The sequence below is a fragment of the Daldinia childiae genome (genome assembly GCF_008694065.1).
Source record: "Daldinia childiae strain JS-1345 chromosome Unknown Scaffold3, whole genome shotgun sequence".
Lineage (NCBI taxonomy): Eukaryota > Fungi > Ascomycota > Sordariomycetes > Xylariales > Hypoxylaceae > Daldinia > Daldinia childiae.
Window position 1 is genome coordinate 2,726,210 of NW_022984644.1, and position 18,150 is coordinate 2,744,359.

The 18,150-nt window shown below is 46.7% G+C and overlaps 6 protein-coding genes across 6 annotated transcripts; 2 read left to right on the forward strand and 4 right to left on the reverse strand.

The window, feature by feature from the left end:
* Positions 1–444: 444 nt before the first annotated feature.
* On the reverse strand, positions 445–2,832 carry GL218_03458 (Poly(A) RNA polymerase protein cid1; the record flags this gene model as incomplete). The annotated part of the gene is made up of 1 exon (XM_033580020.1): positions 445–2,832. One exon carries the CDS (start codon positions 2,830–2,832, stop codon positions 445–447), a length of 2,388 nt encoding a protein of 795 aa, XP_033436167.1.
* A 2,368-nt stretch (positions 2,833–5,200) lies between these two features.
* On the forward strand, positions 5,201–7,370 carry GL218_03459 (Transcription initiation factor IIF subunit alpha; the record flags this gene model as incomplete). The annotated part of the gene is made up of 2 exons (XM_033580021.1): positions 5,201–6,598; positions 6,651–7,370. 2 exons carry the CDS (start codon positions 5,201–5,203, stop codon positions 7,368–7,370), a joined length of 2,118 nt encoding a protein of 705 aa, XP_033436168.1.
* Positions 7,371–7,848: 478 nt separating this feature from the next.
* On the reverse strand, positions 7,849–8,865 carry GL218_03460 (Pre-mRNA-splicing factor CWC26; the record flags this gene model as incomplete). Its single annotated transcript, XM_033580022.1, has 1 exon — positions 7,849–8,865. The coding sequence occupies one exon, from the start codon at positions 8,863–8,865 to the stop codon at positions 7,849–7,851; it is 1,017 nt and encodes a 338-aa protein (XP_033436988.1).
* A 1,045-nt stretch (positions 8,866–9,910) lies between these two features.
* On the reverse strand, positions 9,911–11,278 carry GL218_03461 (uncharacterized protein; the record flags this gene model as incomplete). Its single annotated transcript, XM_033580023.1, has 1 exon — positions 9,911–11,278. The coding sequence occupies one exon, from the start codon at positions 11,276–11,278 to the stop codon at positions 9,911–9,913; it is 1,368 nt and encodes a 455-aa protein (XP_033436987.1).
* Positions 11,279–12,044: 766 nt separating this feature from the next.
* On the forward strand, positions 12,045–14,110 carry GL218_03462 (Succinyl-CoA-L-malate CoA-transferase beta subunit; the record flags this gene model as incomplete). Its single annotated transcript, XM_033580024.1, has 6 exons — positions 12,045–12,313; positions 12,377–12,579; positions 12,653–13,371; positions 13,440–13,522; positions 13,586–13,664; positions 13,742–14,110. 6 exons carry the CDS (start codon positions 12,045–12,047, stop codon positions 14,108–14,110), a joined length of 1,722 nt encoding a protein of 573 aa, XP_033436986.1.
* A 947-nt stretch (positions 14,111–15,057) lies between these two features.
* On the reverse strand, positions 15,058–15,734 carry GL218_03463 (uncharacterized protein; the record flags this gene model as incomplete). Its single annotated transcript, XM_033580025.1, has 2 exons — positions 15,058–15,487; positions 15,547–15,734. The coding sequence occupies 2 exons, from the start codon at positions 15,732–15,734 to the stop codon at positions 15,058–15,060; spliced, it is 618 nt and encodes a 205-aa protein (XP_033436985.1).
* Positions 15,735–18,150: the final 2,416 nt, after the last annotated feature.

Here is an 18,150-nt window from a genome sequence, read left to right on the forward strand (position 1 = left end):
TGAAGATACAGCGTAAACTAATGGATTATAAAGATATCTAATATAGGTTAGGTACCTAAGGCAATTGAACACCCATAAGGAATAGCAAGTGAGAGCAATATAGTAAAACGAGTTAATCAGAAAGTCATTAATTTGAATAGCCAATTTTTGTTTAACGCCGTTTATAGCAAAAGGAAGCTATTAGAGTATGCGATTGTACAAGCATTACATTATCCCGTAATATGAGGCCCGGACGCCACTCATTCAGCTGGCATTCAACACATCAATGTTATGAAACCCGCTTACACAACTAGTCGACAAGTAGCAAGAGAGATCCATAGTATCCTTCCCCTGTTACATATCCCCTGGACGTCATTACTCGTACACTATCCGATCTGCCACTATAGAGCAGAGCTTACAGTTTTAAACATACAAACTTATGCGGATAGCTATAACTATGATTAACTAGTTCGTTGCAGAACTCGAGAAGATACTTGGTCCATGTATCTCCTCTAATAGTTCTGTGAATTGCTTTCCCTCCGTCTTTTCGCTTTCCGCGTTGGCATCCTCCAGCAGATTCTCTACAGCTTGCCCATTTTTGCCGGCAGTTCTGATGATTCTCCACGCACGCCGGAACTCGTCTCGAATGGACACAATGCCATTATGAGTTACAGTCCGAGCGACATTGTGCTCAAGTTCGAACGGGTCTTCGATTGCAAAGAGGTATCGATGACGAACTTCCTTCAATTCTTTTGGTTTGCTCAGTGGTACCAGGGCACCTTCCGTAGAATTAAATTGCCCAATTTGTGTGTTGGTTATAGCTTGCTGTCCGATGCCGTCTATAGGTGATTTCACCTCGTTGTTAACCCCCGCTTTGGCTGGGTCTGGAAGAGCACCTGTCTCTAACTGCAGGACTGTTTTCGCTCCTGTCCAACCTTTTTTTTGTTTTGAGAGCCGCCCTCCATGCGTTCGCAAACTCAATACGTCCCGGCCCCAGTCGAAACCACGTTTGCGAGTAGTGCTCATTACGTGATTCTGCGCGTAGTACTCGAAAAATCCTCTTAGCAATGATCCGAGGGATTCTTGATTTTGGTTGAGATGGCCTTGATGCGCTAGCCTTTGGATCTCTTCTTCGTCCCTCCAGAATCGAACGTTCCAGCCCTTACATGTGGTAACATCCTCAAGATCTTCTACTGGTAGGTTCGGATCAGGGGGGGCGAGCTGTTGAAGATTGGGGCATACGAATGGTACTGCAACATTGACAAGGTAGTGTAATACCATTAGAACATAACCATAACTGCTCAGGGTTCCGCGATATGGTGTATTGATGCCGCGAGCCTTAGCCCAGTGCTTTACGAAGAGGACCATAGGCCTAACACGGGGGTCGGTGTAGGAGTAACAGCGTAGGAGCAAGGTATTCTGGAGGGCTAAGTGGGCTGAGAAATTGATATCGCACTGTACACCAACTCCATTCTTAGGAAACTCCAAGCTATCGTGATACCGGTCCCTTGGCTTATTTGGTGCAAGCTTGGATGGGTCAGGGAGTTGTCTAATCTTTCCGACTAGCTCCGTTGTTTTCTTGGTAGCTGGGACTACGAAGTCGAACGCATCAACTATGGGTTTATCGGTACCTAGTGTCTGGTGCAAAAAGTCTCCCTGAAGGATTTTCATGTACTCTTTAATGGCTGGAATATCCTCTTCACGGTACAGTCCTTTCTCGATGGCCCTTTCGTATTCAGTGGCAAGATGGATGCTTTTGTGCTTCCTGGCCAGTGTCCTCAGACTCTGTACTCCGGTGCAGCTTGCGAATTTTTGAACCTCATCTCTCACATGCTTATCACGGATGCCCGAAATATAGTGCTGGGAGATCTCAGGGAGGAAAGACCTATTTGATGGTGGACGAGCGGGACAAAGGCCGTTCGTGATCTGGATCGCTCTTGTGTGGTATTGTGTTGGTGACTCGTATTGATCTTGCTTAAGCTGTATAAGTTGCACCAATGGGATCTTACGAAGATGTTCAAGAGCTAAATGAAGTTCCCGATTTAGTGTAAGGGGTTCTGTACCGAAGATCTTCTTGCACGCGATATCTTTCCAGGTTTGAACAACAAATTTAGAATCTGGCCTCAATTGGATGCTCTTTTCTATCATTGCCTGCGTTTCCCAGATGGTCGCAAGTTGCTCGCCTTCCACCATCATAAAGGCACCTACGAGCGAACGGCGATTAGACGGCTCTGATGTGATATCGAAAGAGAAGGATGGGTATGCCTGTATTCGTCGTTTCAAATCCCTATCATGGAGTCCATTAATGAAGACATTGGCGACGTCATCGAGAATCTTGTAGTCGGTGTCTTTGAAATCTGTCGCATTTGATATGGTGATATCACGACCATTTAATCGTCGTAAAAGGCGTTTCGCGTTATGATAATACGCTACCAACGATTGAGAGTCGGCTTGCTTCAAGGAAGCAAGCTGCTCCTCATAGGTCCTTTCCACTGGGCCAGATCGTGTTTGTGAGTCTTGGTGCTGGCCACCAGGCGACAAATTTTCGATTTCGGCGATAGCCAGGGCAGCAATAGCACCGTCAGGGGCATCTTGATCGTCTATAACATCATCTACCGCCTCGTTACTATCGTCTATTATTCCTTTCTCCCACTTAGTTCGCGCGTCCAACAAGTCCAAACGAAGTCTTTCACCAGGCTTTTCGCAGAGCTTGATGATTGGTACTCGAGTGCGGGTGAGAAGGCGTGCACCGAAGCCATGCGCCAGTAGTGCTTTCTCAATTAGACGTGGAATAGGCGAGTCTGGTGATTCCGGCGAGGACCAGGACATAGGAGAAAGAAGACCGACGTCCATATCAGCAGCCTTCGTCGCAAATCCAGACGCAAGACTCCCAAAGCATTTGAGTTCAACTGTATAAGGCTGGAAACCCAGGTTTCCATTAATTTCGAACTCATGGCGGGTGATAACATCGCGACAAATAGCCTCTACTCGAGCACGGAAGTATTCTTTTTCAGCAATGTCGCTAGGCTCAATTTCTGCACCTGTAATCACAAAACGGCAAAGTTCATCAAGATGGGCTGATTCATTCGCAAGTTGCTGTGGATCGAAGACAGGTTGGTGCTGCCCATTTGGATGATAGAGGCAAGATTGTGAAGGGGCAGGTGCAGGCCCGCGGGCTGCGAATGAATCTGCCGATATAACGTTAACGCCCTTTGGGAAATGATTCTGCGTATATGATTGTTGCTGCCTTTGAGGTGGTTGGTGGCCGGGGACAAATGCCGATACTTGGCCAAATCTGCCTTGTTGGCGTCGCTGATTTGAAAAGGGAGGATTGGCAGCACGACCTCGGGGTTCATCATTGTATGTAGTTAAAGGAGGGCGAAACGTATCCTGTTCAGTATTCTGCCACGTAGAACGATGGTTCTTGGTATGGTGGGAATTTGCATAGGGCTTCCCATCATAGAGTGCTGGAGCTCTGGTGTCAATAGGAATAGATAGCTGGGCTCGCATCTTGCGACGCTCAGCTTGGTTTGGACGTTTCTTGCCAGATTTAGGAGGGGCCTGCGTTGAAGGAGATGACTGTCCTGCCTCCAGCCGGCCTTGTTTGGCTTTAGACCCATCCTCTAAAGAGATATCTTCTGTTCTTATAGAAGTAGCCGAGTTTTGAAGGGCATGTGTAGCCGTTCCTTCTGTATTGCTAATTATGAGGCTGCGTAGGCGGTCCTCGAGCGGACTACTACCGTCTTGGGAGGCTTGCATGGTGTGGTAGCATGAAAGTAACTATCGAGACCAAGGTAATGAGGCTGCAAGAATAGGGATGTTGCATAAGCTGATTTGAAGACAGACTTAGGTACCTCGAAACATAATCGGGATATTTTGAGTAGTTAAGCCTCATAGGAAACAGTCTCAATGGTAGGAATGTTCGTAGTGGTTGTGAGTTAGAAATCCATGCTCATGGTCATAAGTTTCTGGGGGTGCTGTTTATAGTAACCGTATGTGTAAGTTCTAAGAACTGAAGTTGTTATTAATTTGCTCGTTGCTAGGTCCTAAGAGGTCTTTGAAGGTTATCCCTAATGAGGTCCAAAAAGAACCATATCGTCAATCGTATGATTTTTGTAGTGAGAGATTAGACGTGACTAGGTCAGAAGACGGCAGGGATGGATAGCTTTCTTATGAAGGAGGCGTTTTGTAGAAAAATAGGATAAAAGTATTCATACCTAACGAAGTACAAGATAAGAGCTTTGCATTCTTGGATATCGAACTGGGCATATGCATCTACCTACATTGATAGCAACTCAATATGTAGCATCTGATTTTGATATTTGAAAGATCAATTGATTGGCTGCACCTGAAAGAGAATTGGCAGTATTGGCAGTATTGGCAGTATTTGGATCTTGCCGAAGCTTTTACCCTAGTGAGATTTGTGACTTGGATCGGAGAATAAGTACTTATATGAGCCTGTTCGGGTTGTACTGATTGGGACCCTGTAGCTTTTGTTTCTACGCTATGTCTTACTTGAACTACTTGGGTTGGCTATCACTGAAAGTTACTCAAGTGACGTTATAAGTACTTTATAAGTAGTAGCCCCACAGAGTCCACCTTCCCCGTCCTCTCTTGGCAAGCGGCTCTCCAGGTCCTGGTTGCCTTTGTTCTAAAATTGCCTGCGTTCAAATGACAAAACAAAGCTACGTACCTCTGAAAAAAATCAGGTAGGCAGGGTAGGTACATCCATACCGTTGCTGCCTTGGTACATATTATATGTACCTAAGGCAGACAAGCAAGGCATTGAAACTGGCAGCCTCTACCGCATTAGATCCACAGCTGATTCCGACTTCAACTTCCTCTATTCTGTCTATTCATTATTCACTTCATCTCATCCATCCTCCATTCACTTGGCATTTTCTCCTGCCACCTTGCAGCTTGTCTTTTTTTTGAGAAAAATATTCATCTTGCAACCCCGATTAAGGTTGCGCACCTTTCTGGAATAATATTTTCCATCATTTTTCCTTAACATTTGATACGAGCGCGACATTCGATTCGTATGTTAATATCTTGATCCAAATCAGCCTTCGTCTCTCGACTGCCTCATCGTCTTCTAGTATATTCCTCGATTCACCGATGCTCGTTTATAAAACATAGCGCAATAAATCACGACTTAGGACGTCTTCGATACTTATCGAGGCCCGCTAGTTAGAGGGTGCTAACTTCTGACATCGCTGCTATGAGTGCAACGCCCTCGCCCTCCGGTGGCCCTAACGGCCAGAAACCAACCCCTCCTCCTGGCGCGCCACCGCTGCGAAGGCCACGAAACACTGCGAATCCCCTCGTTCCTAGAAAAAAGCCCGCAAACCGACCACCTCCTTCGACCCTCGCTAGAGGTTCTACACCAAATGCTGCACCGCGACCTGTCAGTAAGCCTCAGCAATTCCAAGCCCAGGGCAAGCCGGGGCAACTGAACTTCGATGTATTGCGTACACAGAATGGCGGGTGGTCTCAGCCTACGCCGCCTGGCGCCCAAGATTACCCTCTTTATGTCACAAAGAAGTCTCTGAAGGAAGGATTACGCTTCCATGTTATGCGATTCGCTCCGCATGGCGGCAAGCTTGCAAAGCCTGATGGTCCTGGAGTCGACCCTACTAATCAGGATGAGTTTACTCGTCCTGTTACGTTGCACCGACGCGATCCCAAACAGCCGCCGCCCGGTCGCGAAGTGAAAGAGGAAGTTCCTATGGAAGAGGACACGGTCGATACTGCTGAAGCCGAAAGACTTGCGCAGGTGAAAGCAGAGAGGGAAGCACAACGCGCAGCCGATAATGCCCAGAAAGCACCGGTTGTTAAGGATGCAAACCCGAAGGCCAAACAGCAGAAAGAACAGAAAAAGCCTGGCCTACAAATTCACTACGCACCCCGTACCGAAGAGCAGAAAAAGCAAGCCGAAATTCGATACGAGGAGGCGCTGCCGTGGCACTTGGAGGATGCTGATGGAAAGAATGTTTGGGTTGGCCAGTATGAGGCACCTTTGTCTGACTGCAAAGTTGCTTTCAAGATTCACAACGGAGGATTTCGTATGATACCTCTGGAAAAATGGTACAAGTTTCAGTCAAAACGTGGTTCATTCAAAATAATGTCCATCGAGGAAGCGGAGAAGGCCATGAACAAGAAGGTCGCTCTTGGTCGTTGGGCGGTAAGAGATACTCAGCGCCAAGAAGCTGAGAGGGCTATGGCAGAATCTCGAGCTATTGTCAACGGCCGCGTGGCGGTCAAACAAGAAAGCGGTACATTCAAACAAGCTTCACGCCAGGAGAAGATGGATCATGATGACATCGACGTTTCGGGAGACGAATTCCAGGATGATGATGAGACTGCTGGATACGAACCTGAGCGAGACGAGGACACTAAGCATGCTAATAGTCGAATCCGCCGTGACCAGCTCAATGCCAATCTTTTCGGCGACGCAGACGAGGTCAAGGTCGAAAAAGAAGAAGACGAGGAGAAGAAGGAAGAGCAGGAACGAAAGCTCTTCGGAAAATCCCTTAAGAAGGCTTTGAAGCGACGTGATAAACAATTCCAGTACGACAGCGACTCCTCTAAAGAGAGAGACCCTTTTGCTTCCTCAGACGTAAGTACTTGCTAGTCGGTTTATTGGTCAACGAAAATTAATCAAACTATAGGACGAGTCAGATTCCGATTCTGAAAACGAGAAGGATGATGAAGATAAAGATAAGAAAGCCGAGAAGGATAAAGATAAGGATGCTGGAGTGTCATCCAAAGGGACCAATACCCCCCAAGGGAAAAAGGCAGCTGCCGAGGCAGCAAAGAAGGGCAAGTCTCTCAAGCGAGCCGGGTCTCCATTAGGTTCGGATTCTAGTGGCACTGAATCTACCCGGAAGAAGAAGAAGACTACACATGATAGTCGCGGAAATACCCCATTACCCCGTCGCGGGAAGCCCGGTGCCGGCTCTACTAGCGATGGTGAAGGCACGGCTGGTGAGATGTCGGACGGTGCAGGAGGCAAGAAGAAGCGGCTTGGCCCGTCAGCTGCAGGTGGGAAGCACAGCACAAAAGGCACCCCCGCGGGATCCCGAGCCGGTAGTCCTACTCCGGCCCAAGTAGCTGCCACCAAAGGGTCATCAGGTGGTACTCGAGCTAGTTCTCCCAGCGCTCTTGCTCAGAGCTCGACACCAGGAGGAATTGCAGACCCTATCACTGCCCAGGAGATTATCGATGCCCTACCACCGCTCCCCCATGGTATTACTATCGTCCTACTCCTGAAGAAATTCCAGGATCGTTTAGATAAACCTGGGTTTATGCAGAGGAAAGACTGGCTTAAGTTGGTGAAAGAGAATGCCAACTTCAACACAGCCGAGAAACTACTTCGCCGGAAGGCTTAGATCGCTCCCCGGGATGGGGTAATTTTACCCTACAGTTTATCTGCGGGAAGTGTTATACTGAACAGGATTACATTTCATGATTTTTGCAGCCCCCAAATCGTTAGCCTAAAGCTGTAGAGCTTTGGAAGATGCATTGCGTTAGATATGGCATTGCGCCGATAGTGAATGAGAGGTCGGAGGGGGTTTATCTCCGCTGCTGGAGACAGGATCGTTATGGAAAGGGAGTGGGTTAGATAGTATGCCCCCTAGATTTCCTGCAAATATGCCTTAGGGTCTCGTATCATTTCATTTCTACGCGAGGGCTAGCATGACGGTAAAAATGGACTACATGTCAATCCGTAGATATTAAGTTATACAATCTGCGTTGCGCTATAGCTCACTGCATTGACGTCCCTAGACAGTTGGTATCTCACTAATTCAACTCTTAAACATAGCTCCTGCTCCATGCATGATTGTAGATTTACCTAGTAAATGCTTATTACTCGTCCATCTGCCACGAATATTCTAAGCCCTTGTTCCTCTCCCGCCTGTTGATAGCCTTGAACCTTTCTGCTTCAAATCCGTTCCCCCTATCGACACCATCCCATCGGTACCCCGGCCGTATGCCGTATCGATTCGGCGTCCATGCGCCCTGGTATGTCGGCTTGCCCTTTATCTTCCTCGTCTTCCCACCTCCACCTCCCGCCCCCTTAGGCTCTATAAACTGCGCCATGCTATCACCCCACCGCACCTGCTCCTTCATCTCACGATTCATATCCTCATCGTCGGCGTGCCGCGCCACCGTCATAACCTTGGCGTCCTCGAGGTCTTCGCGTCGCCGCCGCGCCGCCTCGATCTGGACTTCTCCGCGCAGGGCCTCCGTCTTAGCGGCTTCGCGAGCCGCGGCCTCGGCGGCCTCCCGTCGTAGCTCTGCCCGCTTCATGCTCACGTCTACACGTCGCCCCGTCGCGTCCCGGTATATCGTTTCTACTTCGCCGCCTTTGCCCTTCTTGTGGCCACCCTCTCGCTCGTATTCTTCCCGCTCGGCGCGTCGTCGTGCTTCGAGCTGTGCGGCGACCGCGGATGCACTTTGCAGGCCTGCGTGCGTGCCGTCTGACATCATGACTGCGGGGGCGTCTGACGCGTCCTCGTCGGCTGCAGCTGCGGCTGTCTCGGCGGCGGCGGAGGCGAGGATGGCGTCTGCTTCCCTTGCTGCTTCGGTGTCTTGAGCTTGGGCTTGGGCTCCTATATTGCTAGATGCGCTGCCGCCGACGGGTTTCCACGCGGATTTCTTCGCCCGCCGGAACTCGGCACTGGTCCCGGCTACTACTGCGGAGCCATTTTCGTCATCGTCATCGTTTTCGCCGCGGTTCGCGCGTGTCCAGCCGGATTCGGTTTCGTCGGCGATTATGAGGCCTGTGGAGTCGTCTTTTTGCTTGCGCTTGCGCTTCTTGGAGGGTTTGGGGTCGGCGATGAGGTAGTGCGTTGCGAGATAGTTGGATAGATCTGATGGCATTGTGGTGGGTTAGGGGGAGGTTTAGAGGAGTAGTGATCGTTTTTCGGGAGGTGTTTATGGGAGTTTAGTGGAGATAGGGTTGTGTTTTTATAGAAGTATTCGAAATAATAGATTTCCCGAAAAGAAGAGTAGGAATTGCTTAGGAGTAATGGGATTTTTGTAATTGAGAAATAGGTAGGTACATGATGTTGAAGCTTGGAACTTTAGATGTTGCGATAAGAGATAACGGCTTAAATATCATGGTTACAATGATTATTTTCTTAAGACAATATCTACCTGTTTATTTTTTTTTACTGCTTAAGAGAATCTTTTTCATCCAAAGTTCTTACTACTTCTCTTTTAGACCTTTTAAACCTTCCCGCCTCTTTAGCCTTAGTCACAGCTGCTATAATAACATATCAATTTCCCTACTCCCTAATCTCACCAAGCGGATAGATTCTTGAAGCGTGGACTGCTTCATTGTCCAAATCGAAAAGCGACAAAGTCGTTTAGTAGTTGAGCCTATTGCGGGAACACCTACGTAGGTAGGTATTATAATATATTGGTATTTGTTTCACGTATGTTAGTTATTTCTAAATCTAGCATGTCTATTAAACTGAACGTTTAGCAACACTTCACGATAGATTTAATTGAGATACCTTTATATCAGGAATCTATCAATCATAACTAGTAACAATCAATCACAAACTCATCTTCTTACGGCCCCTTATCTCGATCAAATGATTTCAGAAACAGCATCGTTATGATTTGCCCTCATCTTCGCCATATGCACCACGTTACTAGACTGGTACTGTAGTTTGTTTTGGGGGCTTTTTCTTTTTCTTTTTTTTTTTTAAAAAAAAAATATAGATTAATTAATTACAAGATGATTTAAAAACTACTAATTAGTATGTATCCTATTATATAATTATCCCATTTTCGAACCTATTATAGTGTCTCCATTTAGGAGATTTGTTTCTCGGTTTCTAAGTAATATAGCATCCAAAGGCGCACGATATAACTGCCAGACATGGCTTTTCCCTTGCTAAGTGGGCGTGGTTGGCATTCATGGCTCCGTTAGCAGTTCTCTTCTCGGCTGATTAACTTTCCTATGCTTTAGCAAATACCTTGCGGCATGCGTTTCGTCCTCGTAATCGTAAGGGCAGTGAGCTGCGTAAAATGCTTCCCAGTCGTCTTGCCAATATAAATCAGTTGGTGTTACCGGCCTGGGCCGAGGTGGCTCTTTTCCATTGATTAACAACTTGTATTGCCTCCACACTTCCTGGCGATCGTTAAATAGCCGTTTAGCCACGGCCTCCGTACAGATATGCCCAAATTCAACCTCGGGTACCTGATAGGGGGCTCTGGATTCTTCCTTTGCCACACTATCCATATCAACCCTGATACAGTTCTTAGTATATTCTCTTACGTATGAGAAGTATTCGCCAGGAAGTCCTTCGAAATTCGCCATGGGCCATGCACCGTAGCCCATACAGCCGATGTCCCAGGAATCGTAAGGGTATTGAACGGTTAATGAGAACAATGCGTCAACTTCTTCAATGGGAATAAATCGCCAGGCTTCGCGCCCATATGAAACTGGGTCTCGTTCTGTATCCGCATCTAGGGAATTTGGCGCTGATGACCTCGCCGATTTCCGGACGAGGTGGTCGTCGAAGTCTGATAAGCTCCATTCAACGACATATATCTTTTCAAGCCTAGGTAGTAATCGAAGTGTTCTCAAAACGCAATCCTCCGTGTCATATTCATAGCCTGGGGTTAATAGGGGGGGTGCCATATCTATTGCTAGTTTTCGAACTTGCTGTAAGCTCTGTGTATCAAAATTTCCAGTGCCCCATGAGCCATTATCTAATAGATTGAAGTACTCTCTTGTTTTATCATATTTGAGGCAGAGCACATCGTTCTTGAAGTTGAACCAAGTCATTGGTGGGTGGTTACGAGACGCGAACGCAAGCTGGTATCCAGCATTGATTAGCACGCGTCGCGATTCTACACACGTATGAAGAAGCGCCGGAATAGGTGCTTTACTATAGAGGTAGCTCTTCCCGAGGAGCTCATATGCGACATCTGGATGTTCGAATAACCAATGAATAGGAATCTCGGGAGTTAACTGAGAGGGCTCCCATGGACGTTGTACTGGACGCGAGGTTGAAAACCCGTAACACTCCAATTTCCTCTGCGACCGAAGATCTTTATACGACAAGATTCGATCGCGCCAGTTCCGAGCAAAATAGGTTAAGGATGGATGTAGTTTAATCTGACACGGAGCTAAGTCGTTGAACCGCTCCTCGAAGTCATCTATGTCTTCATGCTGTTGCGAAACATGGACGATGCGGCTCGGTGTAGCCAAGAGGAACACTTCGTGTCGGATTTCCGGAGGGAGAGAAGAGAATAAACGAAATGAATTAATAGTCATGTTAATTTGGGGAGCTTCAGCGAATGTATATAACTGGAGTATATAACTTAGGTACGGTACCTAATGAACTTGTTAGTTCTCTTAGTACCTAATATAGTAGGTATGGGTAGGTATGTATGGGTGGTAATGTACGATGCGCGACGAAGGATGGGTAAACTAGTAGGTTGAGAACCTTGAATTGAGATAATTTATATTCCCTGACCGTGCGCAGGGCACAGACGCAGCACCCAAATGACAATATCTATTGATGCAATAGCCTTCTCCTGAGTTGAATATTTACTTTTATAATAATTATACTATGTATACCTATACTTGACACTACGACAATACTATATCATTTAGGGGAGAACGAGCTGTTAACTAACCTAGTTGATTCAACTCGCAACTTAATAAATGAATGATTTTCTATACGGGTTGCAGTCCTTAATCCTTGGCTACCGCGGGGCTTCGATTCTAGAAGTTAGAATAGTTATCGTAATGATAATTTAGCCATCACACCGGTCTATAGGTAGTCTTTTGAATCCCGCATCCGACCCCCGAACACCGTGCTATAGCTCCGTCGTTAAGAAGGAAACCAGAATACGTTCCACTATTTATCGAAAATAAAGGCACCGGAATCATTCGATCCCGAAACACGTCCTCACAGCTCTCTTATAAATGTACCTAAATATATAGTTTGACTAATTGCCTCTTCATATCACAACATGCTATGAAACTATAGCATTCGACCCATACACCAACCAAGCTTCTATACGCATTGTGAGCCATGGGCTCCATAGGTTACTCAGTGCCTCAAGAGGCTCAAAGACTCTTCCAAGATGGCATCCTTAACAACCCCCTAATGGAAGGTCTCCCACAGGAGTTGCAGTCGTTGAGCAAAACTGTTCATTTTGAAGGATCCGCCAAGCCCAGTATCCCTATCAACTGGCGGTTCGCTGAGAGCATCTCAGCGATTAAGGCTTTTGAGGCAACCATGCTGACCTATCTTATTACTAAGAAATACAATGTCGCGCCCTCTAACGTCAGTATAAACACGTAAGTGGTATCCCTTATTATATAAATAGGGGGGAATACTAGATAGCTAAAACTTATCGATAGAGACCACGCTTCGCTCTTTTTCATGTCCCCATTCGTTGCACGCGTCGTCAAAGACGGCAGCCCAGCGCGGATAAACCTGTTCTCGAAAGAAATTTCGAAATGGTTCCCTAACCATGACCTACATAGGGCTGCGGGTTCCCACCATAGGACTCTTGCCACAAACATCTACAAGACGAAAGACGGGCAGTTCTACCACATCCACGGTAGGGATACACTTTAAATGGCCTTACCTCGGAGTTAGCTTGAGTGTTTACTTATAGCGTAAGCATTGTTTAGGTAGTATGAACCCCAACCCTACACTCACAGCACTGGGGCTACCATTCAATGGGGAAGAGAATGACACATACGACTCCGCGGTGAAGAGGATTCAAGGCATTATGTCACAGTTCGACTCTGCGGCACTAGATGAGCTCATAAACGAGCAGTACCGCCAAGCGGGCACGATCGTATGGACGTCCGACGAGTACTTTGCAAGCGAGCACGGCCAGGCATCCGGTAAGATCGGGCTGTACGAAACGATTAAGGACTCCAATTCCTCGCAGTCAGCGGCATGGTGGCCCGACAACGCGAGCTACCCGTCCTCTGCGAAGCGGCCGCTCGCCGGCCTCAAAGTCGTCGACTTGGCCCGCGTCATTGCTGGTCCCACAATCACGCGCTCGCTTGCGGAGATGGGCGCCAGCGTGATGCGAGTTACGTCGCCTAACATTACGGATATCTCTGCCCTACACCAGGATCTCAACTGGGGCAAATGGAATTGTTTTCTGAACCTGAAAAATGAAGCGGATAAGGAGAAACTCAGGGCGCTAATCCAGGAGGCCGACGTTGTTGTTGATGGATATCGGCCGGGTGTGATGGAGAGGCTTGGCTTCGGGCGCCAGGCTATTTTCGATATGGTTAAGGATCGTTCCCGCGGTATTATTGTCGTTCGGGAGAACTGCTACGGCTGGCATGGCTCCTGGGCTCATCGGAGCGGTTGGCAGCAGATTAGTGACGCGGTATGTACCTGGCATGATGGCTTTAGATGTGACCTGTCAATATTTATTACTCACTCTAATTAATATAGTGCTGCGGTGTTTCGATGTCGTATGGCAGAGCCATGGGCAATGATGAACCAGTAACACCGGTATTCCCGAATTCGGACTACTGGTAAGTACGGCCAACCTGGCCTATGAATTCTCCCTATGATAATATTATGCTAATATGTTATAGTACCGGTATCTGTGGGAGTATCGCTGTTTTAGAAGCGCTCGTTCGACGAGCTGAACATGGAGGTAGTTATGGTGTCGACGTAAGTTGGTTCTTCCGCTTCCTTTTCTCTTTCTCCCGGCTACGTCCCTGCTGCTTACCAGTTCTCTCCTCTATCAGGTAGCACTCAACTACTACTCCCAATGGCTAGTCCGTTCCGTCGGGACCTACGACGACGAGACGTGGAAAGAAGTGTGGAAGAGACACGGGTCACCAGTATTCCGCCATTACCATGCAATGCCACACTCACTACCAGCAATACTAAAGTTGCTATACCAACACGATTCCCAGGTTCTTTTTAACCCTGCCTTTTTTCAGGAGCGGGAAGCGAAGAATATAGGGGCTACATTCGTCCAAGTCAAGCCCGTCATACAGTTTGCTGATGGGGCTGTCGATCTAGGATACCATATCGGCACGCGTGGGAATGGTGTGGATGAGCCTATCTGGCCTGATAACTTAACGGTTGAGATTGTGCGTAGTAAAGACTAAAATGTGTACGTGTTATGTTAGTAGACTCTTTTCAATATAATTAAATGACAGGACAGTACTACTTACCATGGCTATATTTTGTGATAGGGACTTATTAAACATTTAACCCTACCTATATTCATTTTAGCCCCCCTTAAGCCGTATAGGAAGCTGGATGGGATGTATCACGTGTTTTACATATCTAAGGCACGTTACCTAATGTTACCTAATATAATATCGCACGGGCCACAATCACAATCACATACACACACACAGACACACAATTTTTAACAATTCTCTCAAAATATTATCACCGCAATAAGCACACTTCACCCTTGCGCAAAAATTCGACTTATAGATTTCAAATCTCATCCACAGGTCTGAAGTGAAAGGAAATGCAAGTGGCATGTATTGGTATTAAAAATGATATCTCATACAATGCATTGTACTCTGCGTACTAAAACAGACAAGCCATTCTGCCACTTGGACCGTTCTTTCGCATGATAATTTCATGAGCTAGTCCATCCATTCACCAAATCAAAAAGAAAAGAAAAAAAAAGAATATACAATGCGCCAAGCCATCCTTCTCCGACCATCACATCCGATAGTTAGAGTTAAGCTCAACATCACCTAATGGATGAATAGGTAGGATATCCATGAAACAATGGTCCGTTGCCATCTGAAATATGCATGCTTGGGCAACAACGAAGCCATATTAGAAGTCTAATGCCACAGCTCTTGCGACAGAAAAAAAAACACAGAATCATATCGGTCGTATCGAGTAATACCAAGAAGCTTTCCACCATACGACACAAAGGCGCTGCGCCGTACTAATTGTCCCAAGCTGAGAGTAGGTAGAATGCAAACGAAGAAGAAGGACAACAAGCAGTGCCGAGAAAAGGAATAATCGATGCAGTCAGAGTACCACGAAGTTGGCCATACGATCTAGAAGCGAGTTGCGATATACTTTATACAAGTTCAAAACCGTCATCTTCGATGATGTCAGATTCTTGTGCCGCTGGTGTGTGGTTCCTTCGACGGAGATTCTGCCGGGCTTTTCGACCCCTTAGAGCATCCCCGTTGTTGTCAAGGATTTCGTACTCCTTTTCCACGAATTTTTCCGTCTCCTTCGGGTTCGTCTTCACGAATACGTCCAGCGTCAGTGGTTTACCCGGACTTTCAACCCTATCGAAGCTATAAAGGACGTTATCCGAAATACTAGAGCCTCGTCGGGTCTGAGATGATGGTAAGAGATCATAGAGGGATTGCGAGACATTGGATGGGTCGTGTAGTTCTTCTAATGCGTCTATCTTGGCACGCGAGTAGCTCGATCGGAGGTCATATCGATCCTTATCACGCGGTTTGACGATGTTCTGGCTTGCTAAGCGATTGGAGTGGCTGATTTGTTAATATTGGATTACAGGGCGCATAATACACGATTACTGATTATAACTTACTGGAGAGTTCCCTCAGGCCGAAGTTTCTCACGTTGGCTTTCGCTCCCTGTGATGATTGCATCTTCTACCCAGCTGTACTTGCACCCAGCCGAAGGTCGAGATCCCCGCGACCACTTTTCTACGCGCTCCTTGAACCGCTTCGAGTCCTGAGCAAAGCTTCGGAGGTCTCGGGCTTGGTCGAAAGCCATGATAAAAAGCGATTTGATCGTGCGGATACGATAGTCAACAACGATTAGTATATTATAAAGTTGCCTGTGATGGAAATAGGCTACCGTCTGGAGTAGGTCTATCTCCGAGGAAGATGGCTTATCGGGTGTGAGAAAGAACTTGGTATTTCAAGGTTGACAACGGTGTCGACTTGCAAGGATTATATATTTAAGGCAAAAGCGATGATACAGGGACGAAGGTTATTTGGTGAACAATGGATATTGGATAATAGAAGAATGGTTATTCGTAGGTTCAAGAGCAGGATGGAAATATGTCAAGAGAATGGATGGCTTAGTGCTTTCTAGAAAAGAAGAGATCTGGAAGATGACTGAGTCACGACGGACGGATGACGATTAGGTAAGATGGTGGTAGGTCTTGTGTTTCTTGTTGGTTTCGCTGTTTGCGAGTTGAGAAATTGCTTTGTCTCTGTATGACGGTACAGTGGTGAAAGAAGCACAGGAGGAAGGTAAGCAGGTGAGTTCCCGTTCAAGTGACGGGAAAGCGTGGCTTATTCGTTTCTTGCGATATCAAAGTCGGGAAAGGCTCGAGCAAGACAAAGGCCGGGTGACTCAGTAGGATAAGGGGGCTACGGCCAAAGGGGTACACCGCGATAATGATGCGATGGCTCAGTTGCGATTGCGGGTTAGTCGTTATCGTTATCGATACCAACAGACTGCTTAGCCTCAATGGGGACGGAGACGGGGACGATGACGCAGCGTGGAGCGAAGTACTTATCAAGTATACCTAGATAAGACAGACAACGAGTTTGGACGATGCAAAATCGAAACAGGACAAATCTAATATCGAGTTCAGAGTTGCTGAAATATTAAGAAGTCTATTGAGAGCAAGAGGGAAGAAAAGATAAAAATCATTAAATGAGAGAGGGAATTATGAGGTTTAATAAGGAGGATGGATACCTTACGTAGGTACCTTCTCAGCCATCTCCAGCTCCTTATCGTGGCCTTAGTTAGACTTAGCGCATGGTATGCAATTTACACAGAGGTATACTACCTAGGTAACTATGTAGAGAATAAGTTACTAGGTTAGGTTACGACCTAATCATCAGCTTTACTACATCCATATCCATCCGCACCTTTCTTGTTCATCTGTTGACTACTTTGAAGGTATGGGAAGTCGAGAATGGGGGAGCCTTATTCATTATTGCATGGCCCTTTCATGGGTTTGGGTGCGCGTGTGACAACGAGGTACTTAGGTACCTACCTAGGTACCGTTCCTAAACCTCCGATCGCGTATCAGCAATTTCTAGGTACCTCTGTAGATTACCTTTTACGAAGTACCTAACGGAATACATGCTTATTATTAGAGAGAGCTGGTGACCTTCTAGCGTTTTGCTAAGAATGGATTTGATTGATCGAAGAACTTCTTGTTCACATTTAGGTGTGTGACGAATTTAGGCGGCTATTCGAATGAAATCGACCTGTTCCAAGAGGTTCTCTTAGTTCCCAGTTCCTAACTCTTAACATAGGTACCGAGCTATACTAGGTACCTAAGGCAGTACCTTATACAAGGCTCGACCTGCTTCACCTTTATTCAGCTCGTGCTCCCAGCTCTGCCATGTCATTTGCTGATCAGCCTGTCTTTTGTATGACCACATCCAAACACTAGTTCGCTCCAGTCGATGGACTCGACTATGTGTGCAACAATAGTGTACACCTTTTATTGCTATCCCGTTTTTCGGATGCATGATATTATTTGTTGCCTGCGAGGCAATCTGCCTATCATGCAGGATGCAGTGTCTCACTTTTTACCTTTACTTACTCTACTCTATGCCTTGAGAGATCGGCAAATAGACTTTGTTATGTATGCGCTATGTAAGTATGGCCCCCGCCTCCACATGCCCGGTCCTGCATGGCTTTGCGATAAGACGACATGGGCAAATCAGAAAGCCCATGTGCCTGTCTCTATGGGTGATAAAGGGAGGGAGGTGTCTAGAGAGAGAGAGAGATGAATTGCAGCTTCGCGCTGCTGTGTGTACATATATAGCTCAGTATGTCCATTTTCAGAGCCACGGATTTACTATCAAGACACCCATTTCTACGTTTATGATTAATTCTTGTTCAAGTTTCGTCCAACCTCGATGTATTAGTCGGCTCATTGGTTGTTTGTGATCATAAATGGCTACATGTAGTCAAAATGTACCCCGCTTGGCGCATTAGTTGAATAGACTGTAATTCTAGGAATTCCCAATCAACACGATATAATTGGCAAATACTAAAAGAACATCTACAGGTACGAAATGAAGCTAAACGGAGATGAAGCGCACCAACGAAATGAAGGGTGAAACCTACCTAAGGTATCTAAGGTGCTTCGGGGCGACGCGGCCGTTCGGAGAGCTGCTGGCAAGCTACAGTAGCCTTCTAAAGCCGATAAGGCAGG